Source organism: Vigna umbellata, chromosome 7, assembly GCF_029865625.1.
Source record: "Vigna umbellata cultivar VRB3 chromosome 7, Vumbellata_1.0, whole genome shotgun sequence".
NCBI lineage: Eukaryota > Viridiplantae > Streptophyta > Magnoliopsida > Fabales > Fabaceae > Vigna > Vigna umbellata.
In genome coordinates, this window is record NC_142171.1 from 49,827,591 (window position 1) to 49,849,503 (window position 21,913).

At 37.0% G+C, this 21,913-nt stretch overlaps 1 protein-coding gene and 1 long non-coding RNA gene across 2 annotated transcripts; one reads left to right on the forward strand and one right to left on the reverse strand.

Annotated features, from left to right (window-relative positions):
* Nucleotides 1–1,034: 1,034 nt before the first annotated feature.
* Nucleotides 1,035–1,864, reverse strand: LOC148196514 (uncharacterized). Its single transcript, XM_088094015.1, has 2 exons — nt 1,393–1,864; nt 1,035–1,072 (listed from the first exon to the last, which is right to left on the reverse strand). The coding sequence occupies exons 1-2, from the start codon at nt 1,847–1,849 to the stop codon at nt 1,035–1,037; spliced, it is 495 nt and encodes a 164-aa protein (XP_087950141.1). The 5' UTR covers nt 1,850–1,864.
* An 11,620-nt stretch (nt 1,865–13,484) lies between these two features.
* LOC148196515 (uncharacterized) lies at nt 13,485–15,045 on the forward strand. Its single transcript, XR_015781039.1, has 3 exons — nt 13,485–14,207; nt 14,368–14,547; nt 14,695–15,045. It is a non-coding gene; the product is annotated as an uncharacterized LOC148196515 (long non-coding RNA).
* Nucleotides 15,046–21,913: the final 6,868 nt, after the last annotated feature.

The following is a 21,913-nucleotide window of genomic DNA, read 5'->3' on the forward strand; positions in this document are numbered from 1 at the left end:
AAGTGTTTCTAGGAGGTGTGGGGGTGGGTGAATTTATGGGTTCTTGATCACAAATGGGTAGAGGAAGAGGGTGTCGTTCCATGTGTAAATCATGCAAAGCCTTACTATTCTTGAATGGAAATATTGTTTCATGAAAGATGACATCTCGACTAACTAGAAATTTATGATGATCAATGTCATATAGTTTAAAGGCTTTTTGACCAGTAGGGTACCCCACAAAGATGCAACGTCTAGCTCTAGGTGCGAATTTATTTGGATGATCATGTGAAGTGGATGCATAGCACAAACAACCAAATGTACGCAAGTGAGTGAAATCAGGTGGATGGCCATAGAGTTTTTCATAAGGAGTTTGACCGGCTAAAATTTTGGATGGTGTTCGATTTATTAAATAAGTGGCAGTAAGAATGCAATCACCCCAAAAAATTAGTGGAAGATCGGCTTGGAAACGTAAAGCCCGTGCAACATTGAGAAGATGTCGGTGCTTACGCTCGACGACACCATTTTGTTGTGGGGTACCTGGACAAGAGAATTGTTGGAGAATCCCAGAGTCACAAAGAATTTTCTGAAATGAATTATTTGTAAATTCAGTGCCATTATCGGAGCGAATTGTTTTTACACATGTCTGAAATTGATTTCGAACATAAGCTAAGAAATGAACTAACAAAGAATAAGCATCCGACTTGTATTTCATGAGATAGGTCCATGTGACACGAGAAAAATCATCAACAATAGTTAAAAAATAATGATGACCATTTTTTGTAGGTGTGGCATACTTTCCCCAAACATCAACATGAATTAATTCAAACAAACTACGGCTAGTGGGTGTGTGTAAAGGAAAAGGGAGTCTTGTTTGTTTTGACAAATGACAGACTTCACAATGGTCACAAGAGTCTTTATTGAAACCAAGAACAGGAGCTAAACACTTGAGGGTACTTGATGATGGATGACCAAACCTAGCATGCCAAGTGGTGGATGAGGTAGTGATGACGGCGGCAACAAAGGTAGAGACATCAAGGAAGTAGAGTCCACCCTTTTTATGGCCCCGACCAATCTCCTTCTTCGTCAAATGGTCCTGAAATACACAATGATCAGGATAAAAGAAAACAGAACAATTAGTAGTCTGGGTGAGTTTTGGCACAGATAAAAGGTTGAACTTGAATGAGGGTACAAATAAGACATCAGTCAAGATGATATCTGATGTTATCTGTACATTTCCAAAGCCATGTATAGGAACCGAATGACCATTAGGAACACAAATAGATTTATGAAGAGAAGAAGGAATAGGTGGCTGTTGAAAAGAGGAAGGGGTGAAAGAAACGTGATCTGTTGCGCCAGTATCAATAACCCATTCAGTAGGCATACAGAGAGCAGAATAAAGAGCTAGAGACGCACCTGTGAGATTGGCCTTAGGTTGGTTTACCTCCCTTAATAGGCGAAGAAGTTGCTGTAACGAATCTGCAGATAAAGGATCTTTCACAGCATCATTACGTTGGTCAGCACGAGTGGATGAAGTAGATGACTGTCCATGAGTGTTCCCCTTATGGTAGTAGCGATGCCCTGGCGGATATCCGTGAAGCTTATAGCACTTATGCTCCGTATGACCAAGGATGCCACAATGCGCACATTTGGGACGACCGCGAGAAGGTGGTTGTTTGGCCAAAAAAGCATGTGCAGGTTGAGTTTGGAGGGCTGCACGTTCTGAAGTCAGTGGGGGATGTGTATGGGCCTTTTGAGCCTCATCTTGGAGGAGAAGGGAATAGGCATGAGCAACATCGGGGAGGGATGTAGTAAGAAGTAACTGGCTTCGTGGTTGACTGAAGCTGTCATTGAGTCCCATCAAAAACTGCATGAGGCGTCGTTTGTTTTGTTGGGAGATATAAGTCTCTTTGGCTCCACAAGTACAACCTTGGCAAGTGCACGTTGGTGGAGGATCAATAAGGGATAACTCATCCCAAAGGGAGCGAAGCTGATTGAAGTAGTGTGCAATTGAAAAATCTTGTTGTTGAAGAGTAGCAATATTTTGCTCAAGCTCATATATGCGAGGGCCAGTGTTGGAGGAGAAGCGTGCCTTGAGATCTGTCCAAACAGCAGCGGCAGATTCTGCATAAAGCACAGTATGGGGGCCAGAGAGCGATCAATGGAGTTGAGGATCCATGACATGACCATATTATTGACACGAGACCAACGGTGATAATCTTCATGAGTGGATGCAGGGGACGTTAAAGAGCCATCAACAAAGCAAAATTTGTTTTTGCCCTTTAAAGCCATTGTCATGGCAAGAGACCATGGATTGTAATTGTTGAGACCTGTAAGGACGTCACTCACAAGAGTTTGTCCAGGATTATCAGAAGAGGGAAGATAATAAGGGCTCTCCAGATTAAGATTGCTGGAGGTAGAGGAGTTGGCATTGTCGTTTTGATCTTTAGACATGCTGCAGAGGTAAAAAAAAATCAGAGTTAATTATAGAGATGCTACTGATACCATGAAAGTAGTCCTCAAGAGCATATATTTCATTGATCGAGAGGCAAAATATATACAAGTGAATACACTGACCGTTACATAACATTAGGAGAGAAATAAGCTAAATCTCTAGAAACTAGGCAACTATCTTTCCTATATTAAGTAGATATCCCAATTTAAGCTAATTACAATATTTGACAATAATTACAATCATATCAGATCCTTGATTGTGTAACACAAGTCATCATTTGTCTTCCTCAAAATGGCGGAAATTGGACATTCCAGTTTTGCGGGGGAGAAGGCATATGGTTGGACTAACCGTCTTGAACGTTATTTTCGATTGGAGGAAGTCAGTGAGGAGGAACGCATGCAGGATGTCATGGTTTGCTTTTGAAGGGAGGGCCTTAAATTGGTTTCAATGGTGGGAAATTTGCAATCCACATCCTACGTGAGATGCAGTCAAGGTGGTCGTTGTCGAGTGTTTTCAACCCACGATGCTTCAGAATCCTTTTGAAATTATGATTGGCTTGCGCCAATCAAAGTTGGTGGAGGATTATATAGAGCAATTTGAACAATATGTTGGGTTTTTGAAGGGGATTCAACAGGATTATTAGGTGGGTATTTTTGAATGGGTTGAAAGAGGAAATCAAGGCTGAGTTAAGTTGTTTGAACCTAGCACTCTTCTTGAGTGAATGATGAACGCTAAAATGGTGGAGGAAAAGGTTCGCGTCATCTCAAAAGATGGACCTTTCCATGTTCAACGCAATAACAATGTCTCCAAAACTATTTCAATGACTCATAGTTATTTAAAGGATGCAGGCAGTTCACTAGGCTTTAATAATTCTAGCAATGGTCCGGGGACAACAACACATCTATGATAAATAAATTTTTAATCCCCGAAAACGGACTCAAAAACTTGTTAAGACCTCAACAAGTGTACTGAATCGTATCAAGTAATAATAAATGGTAAGATCAAGTATTGTTTCCCAAGAGACTCACGACACTAAACAATTATGTGATTACTCAACTAATTAAGACTCTAAAGAACAAATTTTGGGTGTTTTGAATGCAAATGCAAATGCAAATGAATGGATGAAGTTGATGATATTGTTGTTGGGTTTAGATTTCACCTAATTTACTCTCATGCATATATGAATTCATCTTCTTCATTAATGTTAATGTCACTTTCTAATGTACCTTAAACCGGATGACTCGGTGAAGAAAGCCTAATCCTAATTACTAGTTCACAATATCTTGTTTCCTTAGCAATTAACCATGCATTACATTCGCACAGAAGCTTAAAGGCAACTGATCCTCTTATTCCTATGTTTAGGTAATATTGCTTCCGGGAGAATTTCCCTAGTTCTAGATTTCCCCGTATGTGTCCATATCGACAAAATCAATGATCATGCAATTGAATGAGTTAAACAAAGCATGCATAGAGTAAAGAGGAAAAACCCTAACAATTAATGAAGTAAAACATTTATAATAAGAATCAATTCAATACATGAGAATTTAAGAGGTTACATCTTTCCCAACAACAAATAAGGTTTAGTTCTCCATCGTCATGGAAGAACTAGATGAACAATAGAATGAAAGAATGGAAGAGATAGAAAAACCCTAGAAAGAGAAGAGGAGAGTCATCATCATCTCCAAATCTACCCCCAAGGGGTGAAAAATGTGTTTCTGTGCTCAAGCCATCAAAAGATACAATCCTTAGGACGTTCAAGTCCTTAAATAGAACATAAAAATGACAGAAAACAGGTCCAAGCCTATAAAAATAACAGAAAATAAGTCCAAGCGCATGTTGTCAGCGCTCAGCGACACTTTTGGCGTTCAGCGGTAAGTGCGGCACTGGCGCTCAGCGCAATTTGGCGCTCAATGCAACTTTTTCTACACTCTGGTTGAATTTTCTGCATTCTGGTTGACTAGTTGACTTTTCTACATTCTGGTTGACTTTTCTGCACTCTGGTTGACTTTTCTGCATTCTGGTTGACTTTTTTGCATTCCAACCTTTCGGTACTTTAACTCTTCTTTCAAATCATTCTAATAGCCTACAAAATTAAGGGAATCTAGCACAAACCATTAAATTTCACCTTCAACTCTCTTATTCACAAAACTAAAGCAAAAACATGAGTTAAAGGAAGTTTCTAAGTTAGAAAGGGTGTTTTTAATATCAAAATTAAGTATAAAATAACGGTTTTTCAACCGTTATCAATCTACAGGAATGTTTCGTAGTGTAAATCAGTCAAGTCGAGCACCTTTTCGAAAATTGTATTAGGAGGAAATATAGGATAAGATTAAGAAGGGCTTATGTTTTAGGTGTGATGAAAAGTTTGTTCCTACTCATATTTGTAGAAACAAAACAGTTGCACATGTTGCTTATGTCTGAGGAGGATTTATCTAGCCTAGATACCCTTCAAACTCCTACTGATACTCATGAGGAAGGGAAAGAAGAGATAGGTCAGATTTTACAACTATCTCAATGTATCATGGCGGGACTTACAACCAAGAAGTCCTAGAAACTTTGGCGGATAATTGGTCATGAGAAAGTAGTGGTTTTGTTGGACTGTGGAGCCTTAGACAAATTTATTTTACCATATCTGATTGCCAAATGTGGGTTACATCGAGAACCCACTCTTCCATATGTGGTAGAGGTGGGTGATGGACATAAGGTCCATTGTCAGGGGAAGTGTCATGGTTTTATTCTAGAAGTATAGGGCCTAAAAATTCAACAAGAATTTTTTGTTTTCTAATTGAGGGGTGCAAATGTTATCTTGGGATGGGAATGATTGGCTTCACTAGGTGAGGTAAAGGCTGATTTTGGTAATTTACGATTAATAATTGGTAAGCAGAATGAGGAGCACATCCTTATGGGTTATCCCACTCTATCCAAATCAAAACCTTCTTTAAAAAAGTTGATGTGTGATTTTAAGAATAAAGGCTCATGTTATGTGATTAAATGGGACCAAGAGAAGGAAGAGAATGGTAGTACTATTCTTGTACAACTTCTCCCAATTTTGGAGTCGCATAATGACCTTTTTTACGATCCAATTGGCCTTCCTCCTAGTCGCCCTTATGATCATGCTTTACATCTTCAAGAGGGAGTATCTAATCCTAATCTTAAGCCCTACAAATACTCTCATCAACAAAAGAATGAGATTGAATGCTTAGTCAAAGAAATGTTGTAGGCAGGAATCATCAAACCTAACATCAGTCCTTATTCAAGCCCCATTATATTGGTCAAGAAGAAAGATGGAGGGTGGCGGTTTTGTGTAGACTATCGGACTCTCAATAAGCTCTTAATAAGATCACTATTCCCAACAAATTGAGGGTCAACGGGCATTTGACGCATTAAAGGGTGTTGTTTCTAAATTGCCAGTATTGGCCGTTCCAAATTTTGCAAAATCTTTCACCTGGAAATAGATGAATCTAGCAGGATTGGAGGCTGTTTTATTGCAGGAGGGTCGGCCTTTGGCCTTTTGGAGTCAAGGCTTGTCCAAAAGGGGTCAGCATAAATCAATGTACAAGCGGGAGTTAATGGCTATAGTCCAAGAAGTTCAAAAATGGAAACACTACCTCATGGGCAGTCATTTTGTTATCGTTACAGACCAAAAGAGCCTGAAATTTCTCACTGACAAGCGCTTACTAACAGAACAACAATTTAAATGGGCTTCCAAGCTAATTGGCTATCATTTTGAGATTCGTTTTCACCCAATCAAGGAGAATCATGTGGTTGATGCTTTGTATAGGAGACTATACTTTATGGTTGTGTCTTTGTTTCAAACGGATGAATGGGAGACTTGGGACAACATGATCCTAAGCTGGTTTCTCTCATCCAAGAAATATTGTTAAATACGAAAGCTCGTGAGGGGTACGAGTTGAAGAAAGGAAGGTTATTCTACCATGGGACATTTGTGTTACCTAGGAACTTTTCTCGCATTCCTAGTATCATCAAGGAACTGCATGAGTCTCCTGTAGGAGGCCATAGTGGGTGCTTTAGGACTTTTAAAAGAGTAGTAGGGGTACTCTACTAGGAAGGGATGAAGCGGGATATCAAGGAGTTTGTGATGCAGTGGGCAGTATGCCAATGCAACAAAACAGAGACATTGGCCCCTACAGGTTTATTAATTACAACCACTACCTATTCCTACATAGGTTTGGTCTGATACTTCAATAGATTTTATTGGGGTTTACCCAAGGTGCACAACAAGGATATACTTTCTTGGTTGTGGTGGATCAGCGTACCAAATATGTCCACTTTTTGGCACTTGCTCATCCTTTTACAACAATCCAAGTGGCTAACTTATTCATCAAAGAAGTGGTAAAACTCCATGGGTTCCCTTCCACAATAGTTTTTGACCGTTATAAACCTTTTTTGAGCACTTTTTGGCGTGAATTATTTAGATAGGTTGGCTCCAAGCTGAACTTTAGTACAGCCTATCATCATCAATCAGACGGCCAAACCGAGGTTGTTAATCATTGTTTGGAGACTTATCTAAGGTCTATGATAGGGTCTCAACCCAAAAAATGGCCATAGTGGTTGCCCTGGGCTGAATTTTGGTTTAATACCAATTATAGTGCCTCTACAAAAATGATGCCTTTCAAAGGTCTCTATGGTCGTGACCCTTTGTTAATTTTCGAGGGCAATACTATTCCATCTAAAGTTCAAAGTGTTAATAAACTCAAACAAGAACATGATGCACTCTTGTAGGAGTTAAGGGCAAATATATGCAAAGCCCAACAATAAAATCAGGTTCGAGCTAATAAGCATAGGCGAGAAGTGGAGTTTCAGATTGGTGACTGAGTTTATCTTAAATTGTAGCCATATAGATTAAAGTCCTTGGAAAGACGACTAAATGAAAAATTAAGTCCAAGGTTCTATGGCCCTACAAGGTGCTGGAACGTATAGGGGTAGTTGCTTACAAGTTAGAACTTCCTGCTCACTCCAGAATCCATCCAGTCTTCCATGTGTCTCTCCTTAAGCGTGTGGTCCAACCAACAACTCCTATTCAGGCCCTCCCATCTACACTAACGAAGGACTTAATCATTGATGTTTCTCCTTAAGCTCTTTTGGATACACGATAAATAGGGTGGCTTGGAGGTTTTAATCCAGTGGCAGCATCTCCCTTCTTTTGAAAATAATTAGGAAGCATCAGCTACCATCACTACGGAGTTTCCTGCTTTTTACCTTAGGGACAAGGTAAAACTTCATGGAAGGGGTATTGATAAGTTTGGTGGCAAGACTTATGTGTGAAGAAATAGAGGAGGCAAGTAGTTATAACTCCCTAATAAGTAGTTATAACTTCCTAGTAGGTAGTTATAACCTCTTATATTTGTGTTGTGTAATTATCTTTTATATTTTTTTTATGTTAGATTATGTTAGGCAATTTTTAGTTGGTTGTAAAAGGGAAATTATGGGAGGAAATTATTAAGAGTCCAATCCACTTGAAAGACCTGGAGCATTGTATGTTGATGTTCTTCTTATTTACCACCTTGGTATAATAGTTTGTCGTTTCTAATTTTAATTCATCTTTGTAATCTATTTTTACATCTATTTAGTGAATTCTAGATACCTATCACTCTTCTCGAAAGTCCTCTAAGGCTTCATGGTGAGTCATGAGACTCATCACACGTAGTGCATTAATCAAGTCTCCTAGGTGATGGTTGATATAGATCTTTTGACTCCTCCAACGCTGATATATATTCGATTCATGCTTTTCTATTATAGTAACCACATTTTTTTGCGCTATTCATTCATCAAGAAAGTCCTTTCCTAGAAGCTGCACTTTATTTGCTTTGTTCAACTGTCCATCAACATTGCTTTTAATTGTTTTTCTTCATGCTCCACATCTCAAATTCTCTGACCAAGTCCAGAACTTGCATGCCTTTAGTTCTTTCACACCAAACATGTTATTTTTGAGGTATTGAAGTTCATAGTTCTTGTAAAATAATGTTTGATATAGCAGGAAAAAAAGACAATTTTTTACCTTTGTTTCTATTAAAGTGTAATGCAAATTCTAGAAGAATATAGAAGCTCCTTAGATAAAAGAATTGAAATGTAATACAAGTTCTAGAATATTGTAGAAAAACCTAAGATAGGAAGAAAAATCAAGAATATTCTACATAGGTAAAAATCTAGAACATTCCACATAAGGTATGGCTAGTATGTTCTAGAATAATATATGGGTCTATAAATACCCATGAACTCTACCATTTGATGTATGTAGCCAACATCTATCATTTGTATGAACCAACATCTACTACAACTAAAGACGACTACAACACATCTTCCAACTACTACTTCTACATTCTACTATCTCTACATTTTCTCTACCACATCAACTACTCCTTTCACAACCTCAAAATACTAACAGTGGTACCAGAGCTACGTTCGGTCATCTACTAGGCGTAGATAAAATTTTCAACTACCTCAAACAAAGCTATAACTCATTCTACTACTCCCAAATATATTCTCAACAATGGCTACTACTAATCAAACATCATCAATTCCAGTACCTATTTTCAAAGGAGAAAATTATGATTTCTGGAGTGTCAAAATGAAGACATTCTTCCGCTCTCAAGATTTATGGGATATCATAGAAGAGGGATTCAATATTCCAGAAGACACCTCCACTCTTACTACAGCTCAAAAGAAGGAGTTGAAAGAAAACAAGCAGAAAGATTCAAGGGCTTTATTTGTTCTTCAACAAGCAGTTGATGACACAATTTTTCCAAGGATAATTGGTGCTACAAGTGCAAAACAAGCTTGGAACACAATACAAGAGGAGTTTCAAGGAAGTGACGAGGTACGCAATATTAAACTTCATTCTCTAAGACGAGAGTTTGAATTATTAAGAATGAAAGAATCTGAGACCATTAAAGACTACTATTCTAGAATAAAAGAAATAGTTAGTCAAATGAAAGCCTATGGGGAAAATATTCTTGACAAAAAGATCGTTGAGAAAATTTTAATTTCTATTCCCCAAAAGTATGATGCAATCGCAACTGCGATTGAACAAACAAAAGATTTGGCTACATTGTCAGTCACACAACTAATGGGCTCTCTTGAAGCTTATGAACAAAGATTGAAAAGGCATGAAGAAGACTCGGTTGAAAATGCCTTTCAATCAAAACTAAAATTACGGTCTCAGAATAAAGAATATGAAGGAAATAAAAGTAGAGAAGAAATTTCTAGAAATAAAGAAAATCCTAGAAGCTTCTCGAAGACTCGTCAAGAAAAATATCCTCCATGTGGCATATGTAAAAAGACAAGTCACTTGGAAAAAGATTGTTGGCATCATGGAAAACCTCAATGCCACTATTGCAAGAAATTTGGTCACGTAGAAAAGTATTGTCGTAATAAAAATAAGTATCAAGCAAACTTTGCGGAAGAAGATAATCAAGAGAAACTCTTATTCTACGCCAATCAAGAATCTTCTGGTAGAGAAGGAAGTTGGTACTTGGATAGTGGATGCAGCAATCACATGGCGAAAGATCAAAGCATCTTCAAAGACATTGATAAATCTGTCAATGTCAAAGTCCGGCTAGGAAATGGCACCATAGTGGAGTCTCGAGGCAAAGGAACTGTCATGGTGGAGACAAAGAAAGGAGAATAATGAATCATGTGAAGGATGTCTCCTCGGAAAACAACATCGATTACCATTCTCGACAGACAAAGCATGGAGAGCAAAAGACTTATTGGAGTTGATTCATACCGATGTTTGCGGACCGATGAGAACACCTTCACATCATAACAACAGGTATTTCATCCTCTTCATTGATGACTTCTCTAGAATGACATGGGTCTATTTCTTAAAGGCAAAGTCAGAAGTTTTTGGAGTATTTAAGAAATTCAAGGCCCTTGTTGAGAAGCAAAGTGGAAAACAGCTAAAAGTACTTAGAAGTGATCGTGGCAAGGAGTACACATCTCACGAGTTTGACAAATTCTGTGAAGATGAAGGCATAGAGCGACAACTTACAGTCGCATATACTCCACAACAAAATGGCGTGTCAGAGAGAAAGAATCGCACAGTTATGGAGATGGCAAGATCAATGCTGAAAGAGAAAAGTATGCCTAATACTTTTTGGGCTGAAGCAGTTTACACTGCAGTTTATATTCTAAACAGATGTCCAACTAAAGCAGTCCAAGACAAGACTCCGATTGAAGCTTGGAGTGGGAGAAAGCCATCGGCTAAACACCTACGAGTATTTGGGTCTATTTGCTACATACATGTTCCTGATCAAAGGAGGCACAAGCTTGAAGACAAAACTATACGAGGAATATTCTTGGGATATAGCACACAATCAAAAGGCTATCGAGTCTACAACCTACAAACGAAAAAGCTCATCATCAGTCGCGATGTTGAAGTTGATGAAAATGCTTCTTGGAATTGGGAAGAAGAAAAAGTTGTTAAAAGCAACATTTTACTTCCAGTGCAACAATCTCAAGAAGAAACTCAAGAAGAGGAAGAAAATTCAGGTACGCTTTCTCCACCTGCACAACAAGATTCTTCACCTGAATCTAGTCCAAGAAGAGTAAGATCTTTGGTAGACATATATGAAACTTGCAATATGGCCATGATTGAGCCTAACTGTTATGAAGAAGCATCAAAACAAGAAGTATGGGTCAAGGCTATGGAAGAAGAGATTAAAATGATTGAGAAGAATAACACTTGGGAACTCGTAAATTGCCCTCATGGAAAAGACATCATTGGAGTCAAATGGATATATAAAACAAAGCTCAATCCTGATGGAACTATACAAAAGCATAAAGCAAGATTGGTTGCCAAAGGCTACTCACAGCAACCAGGAATAGACTACAATGAGACATTTGCTCCAGTTGCTCGCTTAGATACAATTAGAGTTTTAATAGCTCTTGCAGCACAAAAAGGATGGAACATCTATCAACTGGATGTCAAGTCAGCCTTTCTAAATGGGGTGCTCGAAGAAGAGATTTATGTTGAACAACCACAGGGCTTCATCAACAAAGGCAATGAAGGCAAAGTACTAAGACTTAAAAAAGCATTATATGGCCTGAAGCAAGCTCCTCGAGCATGGTATAGCAAGATTGATAAATACTTCATCGATCAAGGATTCAGGAGGAGCAAGAGTGAGCCAACACTATATATTAAGGCACAAGGTCAGTACCATCTCATTGTCTCTATATATGTCGATGATCTTATCTATACAGGAAACAATATAGAGATGATGATAGAATTTAAAGAAGACATGATGAAGACATTTGAAATGACCGACCTTGGCTTGATGAACTATTTCCTCGGTATAGAGGTGAAACAAGAAAAGGAAGGTATATTTATCTCTCAAAAGAAATATATTGAAGCTCTATTAAAGAAGTTCAAGATGAATGGTTGTAAACCTGTCACTACTCCACTGGTGGTAAATGAGAAGCTACAGAAAGATGATGGAGCACAAGAGGCAGATGCATCATGCTACAGGAGTTTAATTGGAAGTCTCCTGTATCTCACAGCCACACGACCAGACATTATGTATGCTACAAGTCTTCTATCAAGATTCATGCAAAAGCCAAGTCAGATTCATTATGGAGTAGGAAAAAGAATTTTAAGATATCTACAAGGCACAAAGGAGTTTGGTATATGGTACAAAACCATGACTAACTCAAGGATGATTGGCTACACAGATAGTGATTGGGCAGGATCAGTGGACGACATGAAGAGTACGTCAGGATATGCTTTCTCACTAGGTTCGGGTATTTTATCTTGGGCATCAAAGAAGCAAGCAACCGTGGCACAATCAACAGCAGAAGCAGAGTATGTAGCAGCTGCTGAAACCACAAGTCAAGCAATATGGCTAAGAAGAATACTTGAAGAAATGGGTGAACCACAAGATGGACCGACTATTATCTATTGCGATAACAAATCGGCAATAGCAATAGCAAAAAATCCAGTCCATCATCAAAGAACAAAACATATAGCCATTAAATATCACTTCATTCGAGATGAAGAGACAACTAAACAAATTCGACTCGAGTACTGTCCAACAGAAGACCAAATTGCAGATATATTTACGAAGGCATTACCAAGACCAAGATTTGAACTACTGCGCACAATGCTTGGAGTTACCGAATTTGCATTAAGGAGGAGTATTAAAGTGTAATGCAAATTCTAGAAGAATATAGAAGCTCCTTAGATAAAAGAATTGAAATGTAATACAAGTTCTAGAATATTGTAGAAAAACCTAAGATAGGAAGAAAAATCAAGAATATTCTACATAGGTAAAAATCTAGAACATTCCACATAAGGTATGGCTAGTATGTTCTAGAATAATATATGGGTCTATAAATACCCATGAACTCTACCATTTGATGTATGTAGCCAACATCTATCATTTGTATGAACCAACATCTACTACAACTAAAGACGACTACAACACATCTTCCAACTACTACTTCTACATTCTACTATCTCTACATTTTCTCTACCACATCAACTACTCCTTTCACAACCTCAAAATACTAACAGTTTCTCTTTTAACAGTCTGATCGGGTGATATTTCATCTGAGCCAATTCTGGAATGTCAGTCAAGATGAAAAATTATCCTTGCACTCTATAACTCATACTCACCATCACAAAATAAAAGCTCATACTAATTTGTAATTTTTTTTTTCCGGAATTTTAGTGCAGAAGGTATAATTTTATTCATACGGAAATCAACAACGTATTTATAGAACACGAGTAAAAGTATTAGTTAATAAACTGGCTAAAAAATTGTGGCCAAAAGAATAGGATAAAAACGGATTTACCCTGTCAATCTATGTAACTTTTATTTAAAATATAAAAAAAAAAAAGAAAACTACTATATTCTGTTTGATAATTAGTCCCAACAGTTATATCTTCAACAAAAGTTTGCCCTGTGACGTTTTCCATTTATAATTACATCTATCAAAGGTCTAAGTTCTATAGATGAAAATATTTTAGGTCAGAGCAACACAAGTTGTCACGGATTAAATTGTTTATTAATTCACTTTTGTCATGTATGCATTTTTGTAATTTTAAATTATAATCATACTTCAACACATTTTCTATTATTGGTCCTTTATTTGGTTAAAAGTCAGTGTTTGATATTTTGGTTCGAAGAGTGACTTTGTTTACAAGACAACTGAATTGACGTATTAGAAAGTAGATCAATAATAGAGTTTGTAAAAGAATGTGTGAGAACGAAGGGTGTATTGGTGGTATTTCTTTTTAAATTATATTTTGAATGTTGAGTACTACACTTTCTGTTAATTGTGTTATTTTGATATGTTGTACATATATACATAAAAACTACTGTTTTAACCGTCAGTTGTCAGTGTTTCTGTTGTACATATATATATTGTGTTGTTAATAAGAAATAACTCTCGTTTTTCTCTCTTTCTCTGCACTACACTTCCTGCTGTATTCTCTCTAACACCTATCGAGCGCTAACAAAGTTGGATTCGTTTTATTGATCTTGCTAACTTGGTTTGTAACTTAGTATGTGTAGTTTTATATAGCTTCAGGTTTACTATGAACGACATTGGTGACTTATAGTTATATAGCTAGTGGATCTTCGTTGTCCAAGAAGTATAATGTATGAGTACTGTTTTGAAGTCTAACTAGGGCTTTCTTTTAAATTGAGTACTGTTTTCTGGACTGAAGAGCAGTTCATTGCATGCAGATTTGGTTAAGGCTGTTCCTGATGAGCATAAGAAATTTTTGGCTGATTTGGTTTGGGTCCATGAAGAGGTGAGGCTTCCTTTGTTTGCCTCTTTATGTTTGTGGTCGATCATATGACAGATTTTTAAGTTATCTGGTTGCCTCTTGATTTGGCAGTCCTTGTTTCGTCTACTTAATGATTTGAATTAAATGAAGAATTGCTGAAAGTTCTCTAGATAAAATTTTCTAGGACGATGTCTTCATTAAGACTGAAGATGGAAGTAAATGCTGCAAGTTGATTGCCGTTCATGCTGGTTTGCAGAAAAGAGTAGCTGTGAAAGAACAGTTAAAACTTTTGAAAGCTCGAAATACTCGGGAAGGTTGGGTGGAGGCTCTAAGTGGGAGAAAGAGTGTGTTGGATATTCCAGAGGTGATAGCTTGCTGTGTATTATAATATTACTGCTATATCATATGGTTTTAAATAGGGAAAACTATATTAAGGACTAAAAGGATATTTATGCCTTTACTTTTCTTTTGTAGAATCTTTAAATAAATTGGCTTATTTGGTTTCTTTTAGGAACTAAGTGCAAGTCCAACCATCGTTGTGAGTGGTCACCATGACAAACTTCATATAGAAGGCTTAAGGCTGATCATTGACGAAGGTGGCGGATGTGAAGATAAACCAGTGGCTGCAATTATTCTTCCTTCACTGAAGATTATTCGTGATACAGATGTATTAGCAGAATAGTTTGATACTCATGATATTTTTGCTTATATATGGCGTAGTCAAGTTCTTAAGCTTTAGATCTCGTGAGCATTATAAGAGATGAGATATTTGGTGTTGATATGAAATTTAGGTGGTTAATAAAGCATGGAACTATTCCTTTCCCCAGTGCTATAGATCTTAATCCTTCACCTTTTATGTGACAAGTGCAATGTGAATGGCTTGTTTATTTGTGAATTGTTTAAGTTTGACATGTTAGTATCAACTTTATTTTGCTGAATAAATAAGCATTAGTTAGATTTTGAGGCTCAATTATATAAATAATCAAAGATCAATTTATAGATTTGATTAAGCTCAGATTGCTAAGTTGATGAATATTAGAGACATTTGCATTCATTTTACAATTAGAAAAGGATACAAAAAGTCAAGAAAATGCAAAAAACGGAGAAGATTTATGAAGATGGAACTAGAAGAGACATTAAAAGATGTAGGAAATTCATCTTTATAATAAACTCCAATAGACATTTGTCACCAAGAGTTCAAGATAAGATCCAACGTGGTAGTCGTTCACATAAGTATTCCTACAAATTCAAATTTTGTATATTTCTCCAAAAGAGATTTATAATGAGTGATGATTATTATTTCTAATGTTGCCATCCAAAAGTTGCTAACCTCTTAAATGACACCTAAATTTCCCTCCATGATATGCAAATTTACCTTCTAGATTACATTAACCCGTGCCAAAGTTCAAATACAAAAGGAAAGGAAATTGGAAAACTCAAAATTCAATAAAAATCAAATTATATATTGGACGTTGATTGAAAAATGTGTAGGTCCTTTCCACGCTTGCACATGCTTCCAATGTCTCTATTGGGATGCTTTCCCGCTTATGTTTGTTGAAGCTATGGTTAATAATTTGATGAATCCAACCTTTCTCTTAAAGAAAGGTTGACAATGATCATGAATATATATATATATATATATATATATATATATATATATATATATATATATATATATATATATATATATATATATATATATATAAGTGTTTTAGGTTTTGCTTAATTGACTAGGAATAAATTCTTCCTTTCATGACTTCATCCTAAAATTACAATTAAAAAGTTTGTTTTTTCAAATGAGTAAAAGCTTGTAATGGTAATAAACAATTTTTTAATTTATTAAAAGATGTTTTTAATATTTTCATAGTTGATTTGGAATGACAATAGGAACCATTTTAACACTAGTGCAGAAAGGGGTTTTAACGTCTCCCAATAGACGTCCGTCCACAAAAGCCCCAACGTATATAATTGACCGGTGGCATATTAGTAAATAAGTGGAACTGTAGACGTTCGTCCTGGGTCGAGCCGGACGTCTATAAGATTATAGACGTCCTGCGTTGGCAAACGGACGTTTAATAGGGTGAACAATTGAACCCCTGTCAGCCTCTGAACGTTCGTCCTTGATCGAGACGGACGTTTATAATGTTATGAACGTCCGTCCTTGGTGACGGACGTTTATAGGCTGAACAAGTGAACACGTGTCAGCCCTTTGAACGTCCGTCCTTGGTCGAGACGGACGTTTATAATGTTCTGAACGTCCGTCCTTGGTAACGGACGTTTAATAGGCTGAACAAGTGAACAAGTGTCAGCCCTTTGAACGTCCATCCCTTGTCTAGACGGACGTTTATAATGTTATGAACGTCCGTCCTGGGTGACGGACGTTTAATAGGCTGAACTACTAAACACCTATCAGCTCTTTGAACGTCCGTCCTTGCCCTAAGACGGACGTTTATAATGTTCTGAACGTCCGTCCTTGGTAACGGACGTTTAATAGGCTGAACAAGTGAACACGTGTCAGCCATTTGAACGTCCGTCCCTTGTCGAGACGGACGTTTATAATGTTATGAACGTCCGTCCTGGGTGACGGACGTTTAATAGGCTGAACTAGTAAACACCTATCAGCTCTTTGAACGTCCGTCCTTGCCCGCGACGGACGTTTATACTTGATTGAACGTCCGTCCCATGTGACGGACGTTTAATACGCAGACAACTGAACGTTTATAAGGTGAACAGTGAAAACCATGTGTTACCTTTGAACGTCCGTCCTTGGCCGAGACGGACGTTTATACTTGAGTGAACGTCCGTCCTAAGTGACGGACGTTTAATAGGCTGAACAGTGAAAACCATGTGCAGCCTTTGAACGTCCGTTCCTGGCCGAGACGGACGTTTATACTTCAGTGAACGTCCGTCCTAGGAGACGGACGTTAAAAGGCTGACAACTGAACATTTATAAGCTGACGTAAATTGTTGACAAAGCTTTGACGTAAATTCTTATCTTCAGTTCACACGTCCTCAGAAGCAGCCAATTCATGATACAGTCATACATGAAGATGATGAGATGGCTGAAGCGGAGGATGATCCTCTATCAAAGTTAGTGACAAAATTACCCAGATTGAAGAAAGCATCATTAGAACTCTACTGGGATTTGAGGGTATTTGGTCTTCCCCCACATGTGCCAGTTTATATCACATTTTCTGATGCATTGGAGGTGATTGGGGGAGACAGGATGTTGAATATTTCCATCATTAAGCTGTGGTGAATGTAAGTTAGTCAATTTGGTCTTTCATATTACTTTTATTTACATTGTTATATAGTTTCTAACAACTTAACTTTGTTGTTTTAGGTACATGGACACAATCGTTGTAGACCAAGGTCGGTCTTCCATGTACGGATTTGTTGAACCTCAGACCATTCAACCGTCTGGTAACACACTTCAAAACAGACAAGATTATTTGGAAACATGGATGGATGAGTCAAAAAGAGACGTATACCTTGTGCCATACATTGACGGGTAGGTGTTGTTATATGTGGTCAGTTTATTATTATAGTTTCGTTAATTAGTTGAATAACTATTTGTCCTTCGTGATAGGTCACACTGGCAGCTGATGGTAATCATTCCCAAACAATGTAAAATTATATTTTTTTGTTCGTTGCACAGGAGGATGAAAACTGAGTTGAGAACCATGCTTCAAGGGTAAGTGTTTCTCCAAAAATGACTTTGAATTTGATGTTCACCTTCAACTTTTATGATAAAATAGTCATATTAATTATACTTTGTGTTTTCAATCTGTACAGAGTTATTGGTAAATCTCGTGGTCAACTGGTTCAAATTTTGTATCCAAAGGTTGTAAGTCATTTATAGTTTCCTTTTCATTTATGTTATTGAATGATCTAAATTCTTAACTATTTAGTTTGTTATTTTAGTGTAACCACCAGCTAGATTCATGGGAATGTGGCTTCTATGTGATGTGTTGGATTAAGACCATCATTCGAGCAGTCATTACAGATGACTGGAATGAGGTAATGATGTATACCTTCAATACATTACAAATCATATTCATCTTCAACTATATATGAAACAATAATGAATCTTTGTTGAATTTTGCAGCGCTTCAAGACTACATCGCCTATTACAGAAGACACAATTAAACAGATAAGGTAGGAGTGGATCGCTTATCTTCTGCAAAGATGGAGTTAGGAATAGTTATATTTCTTGTTGAACATTGTTTAGTTTTAGTTTAAGTTTTATGTTGATAGTTTGGTAGTGGATTGAACTCCACATTAAGTAGAACTTTGTTTATATAAAACGCATTTTTATATTATTGCAAAATTGTTCTGGGACATTTTTCTGCTTTTCAGGTGTGGTTTTATTGAAAAAATAAACTAATTTTTAAAAAGAAAAACGCCCAGTAGACGTCCGTTAGTGCACAGTCGGACGTCTATAGACGTCTGTCAGTGCACACACGGACGTCTATAGACGTCTGTCAGTGCACACACGGACGTTCACCCCCCAGCTCCTACCTAAAACATTTCAGCAAGGTAGACGTCAGGGGGGAGGAGGCGGACGTATATATAGACGTCCGTCCTGACACAACGGACGTTTATATAGGCGTCCGTCCAGACACAACGGACGTTTACATAGGCGTCCGTCCAGACAAAACGGACGTTCATGTAGACGTCCATCCTGACACAACGGACGTTCATGTAGACGTCCGTCCTGACACCATGGACGTTCATGTCGACGTCCGTCATGACACAACGGACGTTAATGTAGACGTCCGTGCTGACACAATGGACGTTTACAGAGACGTCCGTCCTGACACAACGGACGTTTGAGCGACGTCACCCACATAAACGTCGGGCGTACGGCGGACGTCAAAAGGCCAAAATATCAGACGTTAAAACCCCTTTCTGCACTAGTGTAATCAATTAGATAATTATTTTAATAAATTATAATCACTTAAAACTATATATGATGAGTACTTTTTATTTTATTTTATTTTAATATTTAAAACGAGTTTTTAATAGGTTAAATTATTTAGGTTTAGTGAATGCTTTGGCCTTTTCTATTTTAATATGTTAAAATGAGAAGTTAATAATAAATTAAAATGTAATTTTTAATATAGATAAAAATCTATATAACTCTCATATCATAACCATTTGACAAGGAACAAAAACAAACCTTTCTGAAATCATTTTCTATTGTTGAGAGAGTCCAAAATTGAGTTGAAAATTGTTCTTGGTGCTTGCTTTGTTTAAATTGTGATCGAAATCTTGTTTGAAAGAACACAAAGGTTCACCTAGTTGTTCTTTTTTGTTGTGTTGATATTGTTTCAGGTGATATTATTTTCACTTTATCAATTCGATTGTTGTCTTTAGATTTTTTCTTGACATGGTTTCCAAGTTGTATAGTAATAGAATGTTACCAAGTGTGTAACCAAATATTATAGATTTCAAGATTCAGGTTCTTGAGTTATTAGTTTTTACTACTTTAGTTGTTTATATGTAAGAACTCTATGAAATTATAGTGTGAGCTTAACTGATGTGGTTAAGCAACTAGATATGTTGTACCGATCTTTCTCTATCTCTTCATCATCTGATTTGTAGATATAATTTAATCTTGTTTCCATGAAAAATTTTTGAAAGCAACTAAATCTTGAAATTTATAGATTTAATAAGGTTCTCATTATAAGTTTTTGGGAAAATTTATGATGGTTGAATTAAACTTTATCTTGAGCTTAGTCCCTTAAAATTACTAATGTGTAAGAACCTAAAAATATATATGTATATATTAAAAGAGGATGGGTGAAAACATTATTAAGAAAAAGGGGAGGGGCTTTTTATTAAAAAGAAGACAGTTTTATAGTTTCTGCTAAACTTTTAGAAAAAGAAGTTGAACTCATTTTCTTAAAAGTGTTCCTCTCTCTAGAAAGCTTCTTCTTCTTCCTCTACCTTCTCTCTAATCTCCACATTGCACCAGCCATTGCATTGTCATTTAGGTGTCGTCCCCGCGTTCCCAGAGTCGGGAGCTCCGTTTTGAACCGAACGTTTTCTTCATTCCTACTGGTAAGTCGTTTTCCCCCTTCTCCTCCATTGTCTTTGAATCTAGGGCATGCCACTTTATTGGTTGCATGCAGCTGGTAACTTTTCCCTTTAGTTCCTTGTTCATTCTAGCTCTAAGAGTTGTACTCTACCCAATTTGGTGGTTTGTAGGTCCTGTTGAACTTGTTTATGTGCGAGGGTTACTGTTTTGGGGCTTCTTCTAAAGTGTTGTGCTTATAACCACCAAGGTAAGGGGAGCTAGTTACAATTTTAGATGATGTATGATATGCTTGTCTGATTTATTTTGCTTTTTACTGTTCTGCTGTTTTGGTGATGAACATGTTTAAATTGTGTTGGTTGAAAATGAAGAACTTGTGTGATCATGTTGTACTGATGTTGATATGAACTGTGAATTGGATTATTAGGAATTGGTATTGATACAATGCTGTGATAATTTTGAATGCTTAGAAGAAATGAATTATGTTAAATAATTTATTAGGAAATAACCATGTGAATCATTGAAGTTTATAATCTATGAAGAGAACTAAGGTAGTCAAAATCTGAATTTTGTATTTCAAGCTGTTAGGATCAGTTTAGATAACTTGGGTAAGTTAATTGTGACTCATTAGGAGTGTTAAAAGTGTTAAAAATAATTTATAAGTGGTAGATTCAGAATTGAGTACCTAGGTTGATGAAATTGAGGGTTTAGAGTTTAAATCAACATTAAATCACTAGATAATAAGAGTAGGAAGTATTAGAATCAATTATATAAGTTTATTTCGTCATATAGATCAAGTTTGGAGTGTTAGAAACTCATTAAAGTGTCTAAGATGCACCAAAACCAGAAAAATCACGTTGTTGTCAAAAACTGATAAGAATAATCGATTATCTCACTTGATAATCGATTATTTTAGTCAGAGAGTTGTATCCTCTTCAAAGCTCTCGCAAATAATCGATTATCACATATGGGGTTCTGGATGTTCGTTTTAGACGTTCTTTAGGTCGTTCTGGGGGTTTTTGACCCTTCTGAAGCCATTGGTGAGGGTCTCCAAGCTGTTTGAATCACTTAAGTATTGATAATTAAAATTCCTAAAGAAATTCGTGTTAATAAGTGATGGTTTTGTGAAAGTATGTAATGTATGAGTTGTTTTATGACATGGTTGATGTTGTATGATGGTGTATGGGTTTGGTTTGAGACAATATAATAAGAATGCACTTGAATGACTATGAAATTTTATGTTTGATGAATCAAAGTGGTTTATGAGGTACATTATTGATCCAACAGGAATATCATGTGATTTAAAGTGGTCGGATTGAATATGAAATTAAGATCTCTCGGTGGGATCAGTTAGTGTATTGAATGAATGTGAGAGGCTTCCATATGGGGGGTTATCCCTAATACTCCAACGGTCTTTCATTCTCACTTAGAGAGGATTGACGCGTGTGGTGGGAGTAGTGGGAGGTCCTAGGGTAGGCGCTATCACTGAAGGTCTAATCCGCGGTAACGGACTAGCCTTGTGTATGGTCGGGTGGAACCCCTCGGCAATGGCTTTGCAAAGCAGTAGGGGCCATCACAAGTGCACAACCCGCCCCAGCTCTACATACATTCTATGTCCGGACGTGTCTAGGAGTCTTAACATGATAGGATGCTTGCTTTAATGAGTTTTGTGAAATAAATATTTATGTTT

What these genes read in the sequence shown, in the direction of transcription:
- LOC148196514 (XM_088094015.1), bottom strand. Translation starts at nt 1,849, where the DNA reads ATGCAGTTTTTGATGGGACTCAATGACAGCTTCAGTCAACCACGAAGC. An exon ending in ACCTAAGGCCAATCTCACAG is followed by an intron (nt 1,073 to 1,392) that starts GTGCGTCTCTAG and finishes TGTGTATTTCAG; the next exon opens with GACCATTTGACGAAGAAGGA.